This window comes from Chiloscyllium plagiosum, chromosome 16 (genome assembly GCF_004010195.1).
Source record: "Chiloscyllium plagiosum isolate BGI_BamShark_2017 chromosome 16, ASM401019v2, whole genome shotgun sequence".
Classification (NCBI taxonomy): domain Eukaryota; kingdom Metazoa; phylum Chordata; class Chondrichthyes; order Orectolobiformes; family Hemiscylliidae; genus Chiloscyllium; species Chiloscyllium plagiosum.
The window spans coordinates 8967596-8988246 of record NC_057725.1 but is presented as its reverse complement, the minus strand read 5'-3'; the positions used below and the strand labels follow the sequence as shown (position 1 = coordinate 8988246).

Genomic DNA, 20651 nt, shown 5'->3' with positions numbered 1-20651 from the left:
CATGGAGTACAGGGAGAACTAGCCACCTGGATACAGAACTGGCTCAAAGGTAGAAGACAGAGGGTGGTGGTGTAGAGTTGCTTTTCAGACTGGAGGCCTGTGACCAGTGGAGTGCCACAAGGATCGGTGCTGGGCCCTCTACTTTTCGTCATTTACATAAATGATTTGGATGTGAGCATAAGAGGTACAGTTAGTAAGATTGTGGATGACACCAAAATTGGAGGTGTAGTGGACAGCGAAGAGGGTTACCTCAGATTACAACAGGATCTGGACCAGATGGGCCAATGGGCTGAGAATTGGCAGATGGAGTTTAATTCAGATAAATGCATGGTGCTGTATTTTGGGAAAGCAAATCTTAGCAGGACCTATACACTTAATAGTAAGGTCCTAGGGAGTGTTGCTGAACAAAGAGACCTTGGAGTCCAGGTTCATAGCTCCTTGAAAGTGGAGTCGCAGGTAGATACGATAGTGAAGAAGGCGTTTGGTATGCTTTCCTTTATTGGTCAGAGTATTGAGTACAGGACTTGGGAGGTCACGTTGCGGCTGTACAGGACATTGGTTAGGCTACTGTTGGAATGTTGCGTGCATTTCTGGTCTCCTTCCTATCGGAAAGACGTTATGAAACTTGAAAGGGTTCAGAAAAGATTTACAAGGAAAGATATAAAAGAAACCTAAGGGGCAACTTTTTCACGCAGAGGGTGGTACGTGTATGGAATGAGCTGCCACAGGATGTGGTGGAGGCTGGTACAATTGCAACATTTAAGAGGCATTGGATGGGTATATGAATAGGAATGGTTTGGAGGGATATGGGCCGGGTGCTGGTAGATGGGACTAGATTGGGTTGCAATATCTGGTCGGCATGGACGGGTTGGACCGAATGGTCTGTTTCCATGCTGTACATCTCTATGACTCTATGACTCTCACATTAGTGAACCTTTCTTTCTTGGTTATGTGTCAAGTACTGGAAAATGGGATTAGAATAGTTAGGTATTTGTTTATTACCAGCAGTGGCTCAATGGGCCGAAGGGCTTTTTTTCCTCTGCTATAGATCTCTAGGACTTGATGCCTCGATAATGACTCCTCAAAGGTGATTGTAATGTCAGAAAATAATTAAATCTTTCGGTCCAGATTCATGTCTCATATTGCGAGAAGCAAATGCCTCTATGACACTAACATCTTGAAAACAGGTTTTTATTTTTTTTTGTTTATCCTTTTATGAGGGCCTCTGACAAGATAAGTGATTCTTATCCATCCCTAATTGCCCTTCAGAAGATGGTGCCAAGGTGCCCTCTGGAACTACTGCAGTATGTGTGATGCTCGTACAGAAGCAAGAGGGGCCAAATATCTTGGCCAAGTGACATTTAAGTGACAGCAATACAGTTCTCAGTAAGAATGGTGAATGGGTCAGAGAGGAATATGCATGTGGTGGCATTCTTATGCACCTGCTATTTTTGCCTTTCTAGGTGGCAGAGGCTGTGGGCGGAAGATAGTGAAGTGGCTAGCAACATCAATTGAATTTAATCCATCTTTCTTTGTAATACTAACTGGAATTGTTGGATGAATTTAAGATATAGTAGAGTAGACATCCATTGAGTGTAAATTGCTGGAGAAACTCAGCAGATCTGGCAGCATCTGTGTAGAGAAAACAGAGTCAAATCCAACTCTGAAGAAGAGTCAAAATGTTCACTGTCCACTGATGCTGCCAGACCTGCTGAGATGCACCAGCAATTTCTTCTAAACCTTCAGAATCTACAGATCTGTGTTTAATTTTAGATACCCATTGAACACAGCTATCAAGCTAGAGTGTCAAGTCAGGTATTTGTAAAATGTTGGGGCCAAGTTGAATATTTACCAGCCTGCTTAGCGCTTAGAAATTGGGCTAAATTATATCATCTTGATCAAATCTTATAGCTACAGCTTATCTTTACCAGAACTGAAACAAATGCTGGAGATCACAGCGGGTCAGACAGCAGCCACAGAGAGCGAGCAAGCTAACATTTCCAGGCTAGATGATTCATCAGAGCTGCTGTGAAGTGTGGAGGGATGGGAGTTGGAGGTGGGGTGGGGGTGGGGGGTGATTGCTGAGGGAGAAAGGGTGTTGATAGTTCAGAGTAAGCGAATCACAGGCAAACTGGAGGAACAACATCTCATCTCCACATTAGGCACTTTACAAACTTTTGGATTTAGTATTGAGTTCAACACCTTCAGATTGTGAACCTAACCCCATTCCTTCCATCTCTTTTAGCTTCACCTGTTACATTCTCTATCACCATGTCCTCTCTCCTCTCTCTCCACTCCAGTGGGCCTGTCAGTTCTTTCCAGTCAATGGGTGGACATACCATTGTTCTGCCACTCTCACATTCTGACCAGTTAATCTGAACTATCATACCCTTTCTCCCTCAGCACACCAAACCCTTCCCCGCGATACCCCCAATTACATAAATGCTTCCCCCCTACACTTCACGTCAGCTTTGATGAAGAGACATCCAGACTCTAAATGTTAGCTTGCTCTCTCTCCATGGATATTGAGTGACCCGCTGTGATCTCCAGCATCTTTTTGTTTTCAGTACAGATTCCTACATTGTTGTGGTTCTGTTCGCCGAGCTGGGAATTTGTGTTGCAGACGTTTCGTCCCCTGTCTAGGTGACATCCTCAGTGCTTGGGAGCCTCCTGTGAAGCACTTCTCTGATGTTTCCTCCGGCATTTATAGTGGTTAAGGATAGCTGGTCGTGTCGTTTCATGGCTAGTTGAAGTTCGTGGATGCGGGTCGTTAGCTGTCTTCCTGTTTGTCCTATGTAGTGTTTTGTGCAGTCCTTGCATGGGATTTTGTACACTACATTAGTTTTGCTCATGCTGGGTATCGGGTCCTTCGTTCTGGTGAGTTGTTGTCTGAGGGTGGCTGTTGGTTTGTGTGCTGTTATAAGTCCTAGTGGTCGCAGTAGTCTGGCTGTCAGTTCTGAAATGCTCCTGATGTATGGTAGTGTGGCTAGTCCTTTGGGTTGCGGCATTGTCCTTGTTCCGTTGTCTTTCTCTTAGGCATCTGTTGATGAAATTGCGCGGGTATCCGTTTTTGGCGAATACATTGTAGAGGTGTTCTTCTTCCTCTTTTTGAAGTTCTGGTGTACTGCAGTGTCTTGTGGCCCTTTTGAATGGTCGAGGAGAAAGTGAGGTCTGCAGATGCAGGAGAATCGACGTTCCGGGCATGAGCCCTTCTTCAGGATTCCTGAAGAAGGGCTCATGCCCGAAACGTCAATTCTCCTGCTCCTTGGATGCTGCCTGACCTGCTGCGCTTTTCCAGCAACACATTTTCAGCCCTTTTGAACAGTGTCTTGATGCAACTTCTTTTGTGTGTGTTGGGGTGGTTGCTTTCATAGTTCAGGACTTGGTCTGTGTGTGTGCCTTTCCTGTATACCTTTGTGGTGAATTCTCCGTTCGGTGTTCTCTGTGCTATCACGTCTAGGAATGGGAGTTGGTTGTCCTTTTCTTCCTCTCTAGTGAATCGGATTCCTGTGAGTGTGGCATTGATGATTCCATGTGTGTTCTCTATTTCTGTGTTTTTTTGTTGATTACAAAGGTGTCATCCACATATCTGACCCAGAGTTTGGGTTGAATTTGCGGTAAGACTGTTTGTTCTAATCTTTGCATTACCACTTTTGCTATGAGTCCAGAGATGGGTGAGCCCATGGGTGTGCCATTGATTTGTTCATATATTTGGTTGTTGAATGTGAAGTGTGTTGTGAGGCACAGGCCCAGTAATTTGAGTATGCAGTCTTTGTTGATAGGTTCCCCGTCTTGTTGTCTGTTCTGTATGTCCAGCAGGTTGGCTATTGTTTCTCTGGCTAGAGTTTTGTCAATAGATATGAACAGGAGGCTCCCAAGCACTGAGGATGTCACCTAGACAGGGGACGAAATGTCTGCAACACACATTCCCAGCTCGGTGAACAGAACCACAACAACGAGCACCCGAGCTACAAATCTTCTCACAAACTTTGAATTCCTACATTATCTGCCGACCACATCTGCATTCACTCTTTGAATGTTATTTCATGAAACTTTTCTTTTTGAAGGAAAGCAGCATCGCTATAAACAATGCGTTCCAGCAGTCAAGCAGCTGCAAACCCAAGAGACTCGATTTTAGTCTTAATGCTGGGGGAAAATTTCTTCTGCTCATCCTGAGTGGCTGACATTGTAATCGCAGCCAAAGGAGTTTCGATGGGCATTAGATTCAACAACATAACTCTTTTCTTATTTTATCTGAACTAGTGACCATGAAAAGATCTTGTCAAAATGTTGACAAGTGACCTGATAAGATTGCTGCCTCTCAGGAGTGATGGTCAGACCTCTCGGTGCTCACTGAATGAGTTTTGTCAATCCAGACTCAGAACACTGACTGTAGTGCTGCATGTCATGTCCAAAACATAAAAGCCAGATCTTACTGAAATGTTTTGGTTACTTAGTTCATCACCTCTCCTCTTTTGTATTTTGTAGGTAAGTGGTGATATAAACACAAAGTGATAGCATCATAGAGCCATACAGCACAGAAACAGACCCTTTGGTCTATCCAGTCTGTACCCAACATAATCCCAAACTAAATTAGTCCCACCTCCAGGTGCTTGGATCATATCCCTCCAAACATTCCCGATTCATGTACTTATCCAAAATATCTTTTAAATGTTGTAATTGTGCCCAACTTTCTCAGGAAGTTCATTCCATGCGTGAACCACCCTCTGTGTAAGAAAGTTACCCTTGGTGACTTTTTAAAATCTCTCTCATCTCACCTTAAAAATGTGCCATGAGCCTTGAAATCCCCCATCCTAAGGAAAAGATACCTATCACTAACCCTCTGAATACCCCTTATGATTTTATAAACTTCTTTAAGGTGCACAATAGTATTTTCCTGGATTAATTAGTTAAAATGGCCTTCATGTTTTTAAAAAAAGTACTATTCCTTGTTGTACTTTGATACAAGATGCACTGTAGAGATTCACCGAAGGTTCTTAGATGCATCTTTTCAAATCCACAGCCCACTATCATCGAGGCGGGCAAGGGCAGCACAGACATGGGAACATCACCAGTTGCAAATTCCTGTCTAAGCCACTTTCCGTCCTGACTTGGAAATATATCGCCATTCACTATCGCTGGGTCAAAGTTCTGGAATTCCCTCCCTAATAGCGATCCAAGTAGTCAGCTCACCATCACCTTCTCAAGGGCAACTGGGGATGGGCAATAAATGCTGGCACATGATGATGCCCACATCCCCTGACTGAATTAAAAAATAGTATATTGATCTGTAACCAGATTGATTAGTTTGCAGGATTTAAGTAATTCTGACAGTGATGCTTATATATATATGATAGAATATTCAGGAAATGATACGTGTTAAAGATGCTCCCTTCAAGTCAGATGGCTATGAGTTCCAGCCTTACTCCTGCCAGATACACTACAATGCAATATTGAGAGTGTGTTGCACTGTTGGGGATACTGACTAACAAGTGCAATGTTAAAACTATGATGAAGGGGATCATAAAATATTTCACAGCATAATTTGTAGAGGAGCAGCAGAGTTTACCTGGTCAACATTTATTTCTCAATTAGCACCTACCCTATCTGGTCATTCATTCACAGTACTGGTCTTGGGATCTTGCTGTGCACAAGATTGCCTACCGTGCTTTCCATGTTACAACAATGACTACAATCCAAAAAAAAAAATCCCTGGGTGTGAAATACTTTGAAACAAACTCATGATGCAACATCGTAGGCCGAAGGGCCTGTTCTGTGCTGTATTGTTCTATGTTCTATGTTCTAAAGTGAGAAAACTGCACATTTTTATCGTCCGAATTATTTTTACACTCTCTTTGCTCTTGAAATCTGGTTCTAATTATTGATAGCATTTCCTTTCTCCTGACACACCAGTTCAGAATACAGAGTTGAAAGATCAGTGCAACAATTATAAACACAATGGTTAGTTCATTATAAATCAATCTCTTCTGTTCAGTGAGAGAGTCAGGTCATCGCCTTCACTAAAAATAATATGCAGATTGGGATGAGTTGATTTTGTGTTCTATCCAATTTCATAAAATATCTGCCCTTTAAATGTCCCTTTTCAATACGTACTCTGCTTGAGATATGTTAATTTACATTAAACCAAACACTGAAAACAGAACAGAAATGAGAACGTCATCAGTGGTTCAGACAATTAAAAACCAGTTATTTTTAGTTGGGTTAATCCTACTGACAGTACTGAGACAGTGTAAAGTGCTCAGGAAAGCCAAGTAGGCAATAAGCAACAAGACATCACCAAAACAGCAAGTTTAAAATGTTAGTATTTTTTACTTATTTAAACATGGAACCAGGAAATGCAAGACTGCTCTTTCTGACTTCACTGTGACCCCACACTCAGTCACAGATACCTGGTATCTCTTTTCTAATCATCATCTCCTTGAATGCCCTCCCTCTCAATTTCCCACTCTCTATCAGCCTACCCTCATGATTGCCCTCTTAGAATCACAGAATTCCTACAGTAAGGAAAGAGGCCATTCAGCCCATTAAGTCTGCACCCTCCAAAAAGTCTACATTTCCCTACACACCATGGATAATCTAGCACGACCAATCCACCTAACCTGCATATCTTTGGACTGTGGGAGCACCCAGCAGAAACCCACACAGACACGGGGAGAACATACAAATTCTACAGACAAGGCTGGAATCAAACCAGAGTCCCTGGCACTGTGAAGCAGCAGCACTAACCACTGAGACATTGTGCTGCCCAGTTAGCCCTCATTGAATATTACCTTATCTTGATGTTCTTCCATTCTAATTGTCCCACTCTTGATCACTATACTTTTTGGTTGTATTTTGCTTAATCAAATTCCCCTTCCCTCTTAGCTCCCTCCGAATCCTTTATAGGCTCATCTCTGCGGGATCACTGTCAGTCATACAAGAGGCTAACATTTCAAGCTTCCTCAGTGAGAGAGAGAGAGGTTACACAAAATATTCTTCTATTGTTGCAATCTGCAGCTACAAACCTCAATGGAACTCAGTAAAATTTACAGAATACTGAGAGCCCGGATAAAATGGATGTGGAGAAGATGTTCCCATCAGTAGGAAAGACTAGGACCAGAGGGCACAGCCTCAGAGTGGAGGAAGGATCCTGAAGGGCCTGTTTCCACACTGTAAGTAATCTAAAGTAATCTAATCTAATCAACTCAGTAAAATTTACAGAATACTGAGAGCCCGGATAAAGTGGATGTGGAGAAGATGTTCCCATCAGTAGGAAAGACTAGGACCAGAGGGCACAGCCTCAGAGTGGAGGAAGGATCCTTTAGAACTGAGATGAGGAGGAATTTCTCCAGTCGGAGGGTGGCAAATCTGTGGAACCATTGCCACAGAAAGGCTGTGGAGGTCAAGTCATTGAGCGTCTTTGAGGCAGAGATAGATCGGGTCTGGATTAGCTAGCAGATCAAGGGTTGCAGAGAGAATGCAGAAAGATGGGGATGAGAAACATGTCAGCCATGATCGAATGGTGCAGCAGGGTCAGTGGGCTGAATGGCCTAATTCTTCCCCTGTATTGTATGGAAAGAAGCTTATCATATCAGCACACTCAGGACCACACTTCCCATTATCCATTGTTATTGAATTACCAGTCAAATGGTCCTTGTCTTTATATAAGGACTTTGTTCTCAACTCTTTTCGTAGCTTACTCAATGCAGAGGCTTTTTCTCTTTGTCATTTTTTGAGATCATAAAGACAAAAGCAATAATTTTATTTATTCTTTTAGATTTTGTATTGCAGATATCTGACTGTGCTTTCAATCTATTTTTACTTGTTCTTTGTGCTTTCGGAGTTGGCATTAAATTCTTGAGTCATACATAATGACCTTACTGTTGTGGTTCTGTAAATTAGGTACGAAGTTTATAACCACATTATACTCATGCTGTTATTTCCTCACGGTGGGTAATGCTGTGAGCTTTAACCTGGGCCTCAGCTGCAATTTCCTCCCTACATCTATTCTAACTTTTCTCCATTTTAAATTATCACCTTTGCCTCTCCTCCACTGCTGCCAAAAAATCTAATCCGAGGAGCTTTGTTTGTTCGTTCATGCTCCCCGAGCTGAAATGTCTCCTCAGAACCTCAATTGAACTGTGATTCGTTCTCCAAAGCTACATGATATTTCATGAAAGTTCTATAAGCATTTTACATACTTTTGATTCAAGCAGTTTTATTGTGAAAAAGTAAGATGAGCTTTTGCATGCCTGCAATTTTCCCTGGAGAGTGACAAAGACTAGGGAGATTTACCTTGTTAGCTCAAAGTCTACATCAAAGCTCTTCCATACGAGAGGTTCTACAAAACATACTTCTGTAAGACAGCTATTCTTCCAACCAAGATTATTCATTTTACGATCAAGCTGTTCACTAATCTTATTCACTAATCCGAAGATTTTCTCCAAATTGATGTTCAGTACTTGATTAGGCAAATGTACTCAACGGAGTTTTGAAGAAAATAGGAGTTTCCATTAACTTATTTCACTTGACCAGCTGGAATCAAGCTACAATTGTAAAACTACTTGGGCGGCACAGTGGCTCAGTGGTTAGCACTGCTGCCTCACAGCACCAGGGTCCCGGGTTCGATTCTAGCCTCGGGCGACTATCTGTGTGGAATTTGCACGTTCTCCCAGTGTCTGCGTGGGTTTCCTCCGGTTTCCTCCCACAATCACAAAGATGTGCAGGCCAGGTGAATTGGCCGTGCTAAATTGCTCATAGTGTTAAGGTGCATTAGTCCGAGGGAAATGGGTCTGGGTGGGTTACTCTTCGGAGGGTCGATGTGGACTTGTTGGGCTGAAAGGCCTGTTTCCGCACTGTAGGGAATCTAATCTACTCACCCAATGAAGTTTTAGACTACATTGAAATATGGATAGAGGCTCCTGAAACAGCACCTTCCAAACCCATCCCCAGGTATTCAAAAGACAAGGGCAGCAGATACATGTGAACACTTTCAAGTGCCCCTGCAAATCACTCACCATCCCAACTTGGAGATGTATCACCATTCCTCAGTGTTGCTGGGTCAAAATCCTGAAATTTCTTCCTTAATGGCATTATACTTCCATCAACACCAAGTAGACTGCAGCAGTTCAAGAGGCAAGTTCTTAAGATACCTAAGCTGACATTAAAAGCTGCCCCAGCCAATAACGCTCACACCCTATGAATGACTTGAAAATAAAAATTCTAGTGTTTTCTGATAAGATGTACCAGTGCTTAATGTATTAAACCAGTATGGTGAGGTAATTGCCTAGTGGTATTACTGCTAGACTACTTATCCTGGTAATATTCTCGAGACCGGAGTTCCAATCCAGCCACAGCAGATGGTGGAATTTGAATTCAATTACAATCTGGAAGTAATGGTGTCCAATGGTGACCAAGAAAACCCATCAAGTTCATTAATGGGAAACTGATGCACTTACCTGGTCTGGCCTACATGTGACTCCAGACCTAGTTGACTCTTAACTTTCCTCTGGGCAATTAGGGATTGGCAATCAATGCTGGCCTGGCCAGTGATGCCGACATCCTGTACGTTAATTTTAAAAATGTGGTACTTCAATGTCAAACCCACACAATGGATAAGTCTCAATGAGAACCAAGTAACAAGGCCAAACTGTATCTGCAGAGTACCTTTCAGACTGATGAGAGTCTCAGGGTGGGGAAAAGGAAGAACAGACAGAATGTTGTTTGGAGGTGGTGAGAAGGATATATGGGGAGGCAAGGCCTAGTGGTATTATCACTGGACTGCTAATCCAGAAACACCGGTAATCTTCTGGAGACCTAGCTTTGAATGCTGCCGCGGCTGATGGTGGAATATGAATTTTTAAAAAAATAACTGGAATTGAAGAGTCTAATTTTGACCATGAATCCATTGTTGATTGTTGGAAAAACCCATCTGGTTCACTAAAGTCCTTTAGGGAAGGACACTGCCATCTGTACCTGGTCTGGCCTACATGTGACTTCAGATCCATAACAATGTGGTTGACCCATAACCGCCCTCTGGGCAATTAGGGATGTGCAATCAATGCTACTTAGCCAGCAACGCCTTCATCACGAAAATGAATAAATAAAAATAAATTCCTGTAAACCTTCTAAAAGCAGGAAATGACAAGGGCAGAGGAAACTCAAAGGGGTGTTGCAAAACGTAGGGTCAGGGCCTCTGCAATAGCAGTTGCTAATGGTGCAAAAAAGAGGATAATGAGTGAACAGTGGACGTATCACAGAGGACTAAAGGGTACGAGGCTTAAGGGGGCTGAAGCAACATAGACCAAATGCTTGACCAGAAGAAGACAAGACTGATCACATATTGAATTAGTTGCAACTCGATTGAGGCTCGAAGTAGGAATGTTAGCTCGGGGAGTGCAGTGATTGGAACAAGGGCCAGGTGGATCTCAGTGACTATGAGATCCACAGTTGGGGTTGTTAACCTGGGCTCATCAGGGAGCTCTGGCTGACGGAATTGAACAGGAGAATCCGAGAATCTCCCTTGTCTAGGGACTGGCTCTGAGCTGATTGGACAGAGCCCATGTACTGTGCATGTGTAGAAAAAGGTGACTTGTTAATGGGATACTGACACTCTGTGCAGTTATTTCATGGAGTATAAGGAAAAATAAATGTAAAGCGGGTGGGATTAAATTCTTGGTAACACTACAGGAGAGGCAAATTTAAGGTAATTTAAAGCAGAGAATAACCACAATGGATGTTGGGGGGAAATTGCAACTTAGATCCGTGTTGAAACTTAGCACACTGTACACAGTTAGGGGACTAACAGAGTGAATGTAATGTGGTCATGAACTTTATGCCTAATTTACAGAGCCATACTGCAAAGTCTTTACACATGACTCACAAATTAAATGCCAGTACTGAGTGCACAACGAATAAACAGGAATACATTGAAAGTACCATCAGGTATCTGTAAAACAAAATCTATTAAAAGAATGAAGAAAATTATTGCTTTCTTCCTTATGATCAAGACAAGTGCTGGGGAGTGCAATAATTACATTTTTTAAGATGTTGGAAGTTACACAGAAATATGACAGCCAGGATGAACATTTTTTTTTGGAAAGAAAGACAATTTGATGCAAGGATCTATTTGAAACCACTTACAATTATTGCCAACTATAGTAAAACTGAGAAGCTTTTATGTGCATGTCAGTATTTACCACAAAGCATGCAGATAAATTATGCTTGTAGAACAGCCTACATATTATTCCTGTTCTTAATAAATGCTTGCAGATCAAACTGTAATTCTTTTACGAACGTGTACATTTGTAAATATTGTGCTAGAGTTCATTACATAGACTGCATTTATTTGTAATTGTTCAATCTATTTTATTACTTATGCCCACAATTAAATACGTTGTCAAGAGCTTTTCTGAAAATGTAGCTTGCATGTACATTGCTAAACAACTGCACAAAGGTTAGTTCTTTTTATTTACGAAGAGATAATTTCATAGCATTCTTCATTTTAAAGGTGATCAGATCCCATCTTTAATGGTGTGATCCCTCTGGATGCTGTTCAATGACACAAAGAAAGATATGTTTCTGGAATACTCACTCAGAAAGTGGTTTCATTTCCCACAATTGTGACTGTTCTGTTCTGGCATGGATTCAATTGTTCTGATACTGGCTCTAGAACTCTGATCTTATTTTGCAGTGTAAAGATGGCTAATTTGATTGGCAGGTAGGAAGATAGGCAGCTAAATTATTTGAAGGGGCAGAGGTATTAATAGTTCTGAATAGAAGCACGCATTAATAACAGTCCAAATCCCACTGGAAAACACTGATTTATTTTTAAAAACTGATTTGGCATTGCACCCCTCCACAGGATAGATGCAAAGAGGTTGTTTCCCTTTATTGGATAGTCTGAGGCTCGAGGGTATAATTTTACAATAAGGTGTCTCCCAGTTGAGGAGGAATTTATTCTCTCAGAGATCAGTCAATCTGTAGACTTCTTTACCACAGGGGGCAGCACAGGATGCATAGTCAGGATTTAGATATGAAGTGAAGGTGCTAGTATTGGACTGTGGTGGACAAGGTCAGAATTCAGAAAACACCCGGTTAGACTTTGACAGGTTTACTTAAAATCACAAGCTTGCGGAGCACTGCTCCTTCATCGAGTAACATTCACCTGCCAAAAGATCAGCGCTCTGAAAGCTTGTGATTTCAAATAAAGCTGTCGGACTCTAACCTGGTGTCACCTGAATTCTGCCCAAGGTTTAGATAGACAGATATTTAATCATGAAGGGAATCAAGTGCTGAGGGGAAAGGCAGGATAATGGAATTGAAGTTTAACAGATCAGCTACAATCTCATTAAATTTGTTTTTTAATTGAATTGAGTTGGCTAGCATTTTTTGAACATAGAAACATCTAAACAAGGAACAAGAGGAGGTCACTTGGCCCTTCCAGCCTACTCTGTCATACAATAAGCTCACGGCTGATCTGATTTTAGCTTCAGCTCGAAACCTGCATATTGTGATAGTCTTTCATCCATTTGGTAATCAAGAATCTATCTCTGCCAAAAAATATATAAAGATTCAGCATCTACTGCCTTTTGAGAAAGGGAATTCCAAAGATTCTGAGAGAAAAAACATGTTTTCTCATTTCTGTTTAAAAGGGCAGTCCCTTATTTTTAAACTGTGACCCCTCATGTAGTTTCTCCCACAAGAGGCCACATCCTTTCAGCCTTCAACTAATTAAGTCCTCTCAAGATTTTGTACCTTTTAATAAGTCTCCTCTAACTCTTCTAAACTCCAGAGGATACAGGCCTAATCTTTCCTCATAAGGCAATCTGTTCATTCCAGTACTTCTGATGCATCAACATCCTTCTGCAAGTACGTTGACACAGCACCCCAGTTACAATCTCACAAAAGCTCTCTATAACTAAAACATAACCTCCCTGCTCTTGCATTCAACTCCCCTCACAATAAACTATATCTTACTATTAGCTTTCCTGATTACTTGCTGTGCACGTATACTAACTTGTTCACACTTGTAAAAGTTACAATAACAGAGGGGTTGGATATAAAGTGAGTTGCAAAAGAACCAAGTGCAGTAAGAAAAAAAAGAGATATTCACACAATAAATACAATATAGAACAGTACAGCACAGGAACAGGCCCTTCAGCCTACTGTGTCTGTGCTAACCATGATGCTATTCTAAACTAATCCCATCTGCCTACACATGGTATTTATACCTCTATTCTCTGCCTTTTCATGTGTCTATCAAAATGCTTCTTAAATTATGTTTTTATATCTGTTTCTACCACTTCCCCAGCAGCGTGTTCCTGGCTGAGAGTGTGGTGCTGGAAAAGCACAGCAGGTCAGGCAGTTTCCAAGGAGCAGAAGAATCAACATTTCGGGCATAAGCTCTTAATTAGGCATACCTGAAGGATTCCTGATGAAGGGCCTATGCCCAAAACGTCGATTTTCCTGCTTGTCAGATGCTGCCTGATCTGCTGTGCTTTTCCAGCACAAACTCTCGACTCGGATCTCCAGCATCTGCAGTCCTCACTTTCCCCAAGCATGTTCCTGACATCTGACACCCTTTGCGTAAAAAACATATCTCACAAAGCTCCTTTAAACTTTCCCACTTTTATCTTAAAACTATGGCCTTTCATATCTGACATTTCCACATTGGGAAAATAAACTGACTATCCAGCCTATGCATACATCTCAAAATTTTATACATTTCTATCAGGTCCCCCATCAACCTCCAATACTCGAGCGAAAACTTAGCAAATCCAGGTTTGTCCAACCACTCCTTAAGCTAAAATACTTCAATGCAGACAACATTTTGGTAAACCTCTTTTGCTTCCTCTCTAAAGCCTCGAGCTCCTTCCTATAGTTTGACAATGAGAACTGCACATAATAGTCTAAATGTGGCCTAACTGAAGTCTTATATAGCTACTACATAAGTAGTTGCCAACTACTTATCAACTTGTCTTGACCAACTTTTATCCTCAATGACCCAACCAATGAAGGCAAGCATGCCATACGCCTTCTTTACCACCCTGTCCATTTGTGTTGGCACTTTCAACCTGTCCCTGGTTGCCCTTGAAACATTGGTGGGGAGCTGACCTCTTGAACTGTTGCAATCCATGCTCTAAATTCAAATTCCATTAGGCACCATGACAGGTTCAAAACCAGATCTCCACAGCATATTATGGGTCTCTGGATTGATAGCATCATGATAATACCACTCGGTCATCACCTCCCAAAAGAGGAGGGGGAAGCTTGTTGGGCTAAATGGCCTACTTTTGCTCCTACATCTCACAGTCCTGCAGCCTTCACTTGTGCGCTGATTTGTCACGACATTGTTATGCACAATCATACCTAAGCACCTTATTTTATTTCATTTTATGCTAATTATAGGTGAGGAGAGATGAACAAGATGCCTACAAGTGAGATTTCAGTCGATGATTCCATCATTGACAGATGAGTATTTTATGCTAATTGCTTTGAGGCAAATGACATGGCTTTGGTTGACATTTACAAATGTAAAGTAATGGCCTACAGATCACGCAGTGGAAGCAAGACAGACAATGTGTCATTTTCCTATTTGTGTCTGTAGCTCCTGATTTTGTACAGTTTTAATCAGTCTGTAGGCACTCCACTGTTCATGCCTTGAACAGTCAGCAGGAAATGATCACAGCTCCCACAACATGGACAAAGCAATCAAATCTATTACAAAACTGAGGCAGCTTGTGAGAACCAAAGTGGCTTATGTTGCAGCAGGTTTTTTTGCAAAGTATTTCTTATTATGTCTCAAAGAGATCTTACATTGCAAGAAACCTGCCCCACCCCTCACTTTTTGTTTATTGATAATATAAACAATGGGAGAGCTGATGACAGATTGTTTGACCTATCAGACCTCCTGTCTGGAGAACATTAATTCACCTACCATAGTATCCAGTTGTATATTCTTTATCCAAGCTTGCTGGCTCATCAGCTTGTTAGAGTTGTTCTCTTAAGAGAGCCTGGACTCAGAATGTGAGAGAAAGGTTTGGTTCTGTGTTAGAATTGGGATAATGTTTTAAATTAGGAGAAGGTGGGGACTGCAGATGCTGGAGAGTCAGAGTCAAAAAGTGTGGTGCTAGACAAGCACAGAAGGTCAGGCAGCATCCGTGGAGCAGGAGAGTTGACATTTCAGGCAAAAGGAATATGAACTGTCTGAAAGAGTGGAGGATGAGGATGGGATAGTGTAGGGGGATGAGCTTAGAATAGTTTACAGGTCGGCGCAACATTGAGGGCCGAAGGGCCTGTTCTGCGCTGTATTGTTCTATGTTCTAAACAGGCTCAATTGAGGTAGTCAAGGGGGAATTAGATGTTAATTGGGAAAAGAAGAATGTGTGGGATACTGGGGAGAAGGTAAATGATTAGTACTGGGTGCAATGCTTACTCGGAGTTCCAGAGTAGACATGATGGTCTGAATGGCTTTATTCTACACTTAGAAATTCTGCCTTTCTGTGAATAGATCTTTACTTGATCAAACCTGAAATCGAGTCAAGATTAGAGTGGTGCTGGAAAAGCACAGCCAGTCAGGCAGCATCTGGGGAGCAGGAAAATCGACGTTTCGGGCATGAGCCCTTCATCAGGAATGAATGGTTCCTGCCTGAAACATCGATTTTCCTGCTCCTTGGATGCTGCCTGACCTGCTGAGCATTTCCAGCGCCACTCTAATCTTGACCCTGATCTCCAGCATCTGCAGTCCTCACTTTCACCAAACCTGAAATCAGCTCACCTTTTGTGTACAACCTAGAGTTGTCATTTGAAGATTATTTACAGGTCTTTGAAAGCAGATCCATAGACTTGATACAGATTCACTTTCTCCCCAGTTCACAGTTCTGTCTGCACAGAATAAGCACTTGAATAGATCATATAGTGTTGAGATGGAAAGAAATAATTTCACATTGCTGATACCTTATTTGCCTACTCAGTGAGCAACTTAAAACAAAGTCATCTGTTAAATTATGTTTCCAATCACAAATTGACATTGGATCCTATGTTGTGTTGATCTTACATTGTGAGAGCTGCAGTCCATTAAGTCTTGATCATCACTCTTCATGGCCACATTGGGAAACACCCCTTTGCTTGGTGAGCTGGTATTTTCAATCTGGGAGATATCTGGGAGCTAGAAGAGATGGTGAGAAGAAAAAGGAAACAAATTCAATGATGGTCTTTTCTTCATCATTTGAATGTTTCTGGGGAGACAGAAAATTAAAATAAGCTGCACAGAGGGCAGGAGGTCATTTTATTTATTATTCTTAGACACTAGTGCATTTTTCACTATGCCAACAAATATAACCATCTATTTTACATCTAAAATATCAGTAAGGAAACACTTCCTTTGGATCAGTAAAATAAACAAAAACGAGAACGGTAACTTATCAGGGTTGATTTATTCCATTGATAGTCATGGAGATGGAACTCACATTTAATGAGAGATCTAGAGAAAATGTTTACAACCTTGTAGCCGATGCATCTTCAACCCCTGAAATATTAATTTGAAAATCATGAACTCTGACCAGATTATAATATTGGTGATTGCCACACAATCTTCCTGAATAGGTCACTTTTTAATAAAATACTTGACAGGTTTCAAAATATGATACTGGGAGTGTGGTAATTTTTTTTTCGGTTAAAGGGCGACAGTCTTCCTTTCTACTGACCTGACAAATGTAAAGGGAAACACAATCAAATAATCAAAGACACAAGACAGATTATTCCTATTAAAGCCCAATATTTGAGCTTGACAACACATTATGCCTATCTACCCTCAGACATCTCTAGAGATAAAATAACCAAAACCAGTCAATGCTTCTTTTGCACGTAAATGTTGACAGAAACACAGAAACTAATATCCATTAATATAATAGAGCATTGTGAGGGGTTTGCACATACGATTATGTGGAGTTGATTAAAAGTAGATTTAATTAATTTCAGCATAATGTGCTCATCTTGATGTACTTGGTTTACTCACACTGTCTGCATGATTTGCATGTTTAAATGAAATATTGCTGGCTGTGGTTCAAGTGACTTGGGATGGATGTTATCTTTGGATGAAGTTGGTTGCTATTATTAATATTTAAAATGTTGGAGATAAGGTGATGTTTCTCTCTAACCAATACTTATATGCTAACCTAACTTTATATGAAATACAGTTGGAAGGGTAGGTAAGGGAGAAATCCATGCACATACTGCTGCATTAATGGCATTACATGGATACGTTAATTCCTAGGGAAAATAGTACCTGCATACTACTACCTGCCTGCTAATCTTGTTGTTCAAAGCTATCAATACCAAATTTCAACCTGCCCTGGAAATCATTATAACAGCATGAAAATCATGAATTTCACAAATGTTGCAGGTTTACTTGTTATTTAATTAACCACAAGTGGTGGTATATATAGAATTACAATATCCAGCTTGGAAGGCAGCCATTCGGCCCATCAAACCGGCAAAAGATTGAAAGCTTCTATGTCAGAAGGATTGCATTAGAGGGGGAAGAAATGAAGGAAGAAATTAATGATCTTCTTCTGGATATTAATAAGTAGTTTCCAGAGATACTGGAACAGTTGTTTGAGAACTGTGGAAAAAAAAAAGAATCTGATTCTAATGTTCCTACCTTGTAAAGAACTAAAAGAATAATAGGGTGATTGCAGGTCTTATTGAAGTGAGTTGCGAAGATAGAGAATGGCAATTCAACTTATTTTTGCAGGGAAAAGATAGATTGAGACAAAACTCATTTCACGAAACTGAAGGATATAACTGAAATGTTGCACGGAACTGTAATCTTTTGCTATAAATTCTGTGTCTTACTGTCCTGCTGCCTGATGAAGGAGCAGCGCTCCGAAAGCTAGCACTTCCAAATAAACCTGTTGAACTATAACCTGGGGTTGTGTGATTAGAAAATTTGTCCACCCCAGTCCAACACCTCCACATCATCAATGACCAAGCAGCTTGGAAATCATTGAAATGTTAATAGGTCTAGTTTCACATGTGAGTTAGTAAGAGGATGAAGAGAACTATCTTGGCTAGAACAATCCATAATTGACGTGGTTATGCATGGAGTGTGAAGAGAATAGGTTTGATAAGTGAAATAGCTTAATTTGTTCACTTCCTTATGTGAGTTCACACATAGCATTTTATAAACTCACCCATATTTTCACTTTCAGTAAATCTATAAATCTTGCTTTAGTTCTAAACTTTTCCTTCCTGGTTATTCAGAAATGTTGCCAATTCTATGATATAATGCCATTCTTGACATTTGAATTCCAGATACAGTTCTGGCGATCAGATGAAAACATTTAATCAATAATTAATTTTTTTAAGAAGAATTCTCCCATATTCTCTTCTCTATAAATTGAATTTTTCTACATGTCCATGCCTTAACTCACACTGAGTCCCATTCACCAATCGTCCCTCTCTTTGCTGTTTTATTGGCTCCTGGTGAAGCTAATTTTAAATTTTCACAATATCTGTGCTCTGTTAACTGAGAACTCCTTACCACCCTGAACTTAACTGATCCACCAGTATTTTCAGCTGGACATTTTAATTTTTTTTAAAAATACACCCAGTTTTAATGTATATTTTTGGTAGTGTGTGGAGTTTCTGTTTTTTGACTAAATGTAGGAAATCTACCATCCTTGTCTGGTCTGGCCTACTTATGACTCCAGACCCACAGCAGTGTGGTCAACTCTTAACTGCCCTCTGGGCAATTAGGGATGGGCAATAAATGCTGCCCTCAGCCAGAGATGCCCACGTTGCACGAAAAAATGTTTTAAAAAATTGATGGCGTAGAGATCTTAATAAAAGGCAGGGCCATTATATTCATAACAGAGGATTGTAGATTCAAAGAACAAGGTGTAGAATCTGTTTGGGTGAAGCTAATTATTCAAGGAACTAATGAGAATGAGGAATTGAAGAAAATAAGCATGAAAAATGCATGGAAAAGCTCAGCAGGTCTGTCAGCATCTGTAGAGAGAAATCAAAGTTAATATTTCAGGTCAAGTGACTCTTCATCAGAATGAAATAAAAGTGATATTGGATGAATTGAGACTAAACGTCAATGAATCCATGGGACCTGGTGAGCTTTGTAAGAGGTAGTGACAGAGATAGTGGATCAACTTCCAAAATTTCACAGATTATGGAATGGTGCCTGTAGATTGGAAGATGACCAACCTAACAGATATGTTTAAGATAGAAGGGAGAGAGAAAATGGAGCACTGTTAGCCTGATATCAGCATTAGGGAAAATATTAGAATCTATTTTAAACAATAATAATAACAACACATAGGAAATAATGATCTGATTAGTTGGATGAATGGAAAATTATGTTTCACAAACTATTATTTTTTTTTCCAGGATGTTCCTGGCAGAGTAAGTAAAGGGAATAAGGGAATGTGATTAACTTGGATTTTTGGAATATTTTGATGAAGTCCCACACAGATGGCTAGTTGGAAAAACACGTGGAGCACGCTTCTAACTTTTAGGGTGGTGAGATATGAGGCTATAATGGCTGCAATGGAGTTCTCATCGAGTAGACAACTACAAGACAGCTTTAGATCTCACATTTTGCTCCAAAGTGTGGACTGACCTAATCAGATTAACCTAATGGCCTGACTCCTCTAACAGTAAAAATGGTAGGGTTATACATACATTTCAAAAGTAATGAAGTCTCCTCATCATCTCTCTCTCTCATCTCTGATCTGGAAGAGGGCATTGTGGGTCTGATCAGTAAGTTTGCAGATGACACGAAGATTGGTGGAGTAGCAGAAAGCATACAGGACTGTCAAAGAATACAGAAGAATATAGATAGACTGGAGGGTTGGGCGGAGAAGTGGCAGATAGAGTTCAATCCAGGCAAATGTGAGGTGATGCATTTTGGGAAGTCTAACTCTAGAGTGAACTATAAAAAAAAGGAAGACGCTTGGGAAAAGTTGATGAGCAAAGAGATCTGAGAGTTCAGGTCTATTGTACCCTGAAGGTGGATGCACAGGTGGATAGAGTGGTCAAGAAGGCATATGGTATGCTTGCCTTCATCGGACGTGGTATTCAGTATAAGAGCTGGCAGGTCTTATAAAATTATGTTAAAATTGTAGCTGGCAGGTCTTATAAAATTATGTTAAAATTGTACAAGACTTTGGTTCACCACATTTAGAATACTGTGTACAGTTCTGGTCACCACATTATCAAAAGGATGTGGACATTTTGGAGAAGGTGCAGAGAAGGTTTATGCAGATGTTGCCTGATATGGAAGGTGCCAGCTATGAAGAGAGGTTGAGTAGGTTAGGATTGTTTTCATGAGAATAAAGGAGATTAAGGGGGGGACCTGATTGAGGTCTAGATTGATGAAGGGTATAGACAGGGTCGATAGAGATAAGCTTTTTCCCAGGGTGAGGGATTCAATAATAAGATGTCATGCGTTCAAGGTGAGAGGTGAAAAGGTTAAGGGGGATACACCGAAAGTACTTTACACAGAGGGTGGTAGGTGCCTGAAACACATTGCAGCTGAGGTAGTAGAGATAGGCACAGTAGATTCATTTAAGGAGTGTCAGGACAAATGCATGAGCAGGAGGGGCATGGGGGGGGGGGGGGGGGGGGAGAGGGATACA

The 20651-nt window shown here is 40.9% G+C and overlaps 1 protein-coding gene across 1 annotated transcript in view; it reads right to left on the bottom strand.

The window, feature by feature from the left end:
* Positions 1–20651, bottom strand: part of luzp2 (leucine zipper protein 2) — a 196704-nt gene that overhangs the window by 11422 nt on the left and 164631 nt on the right. Inside the window, exon 8 of the mRNA XM_043705424.1 lies at positions 16058–16168. Coding sequence (XP_043561359.1) covers positions 16058–16168 — 111 coding nt within the window. The remainder of the gene's footprint in view (positions 1–16057; positions 16169–20651) is intronic.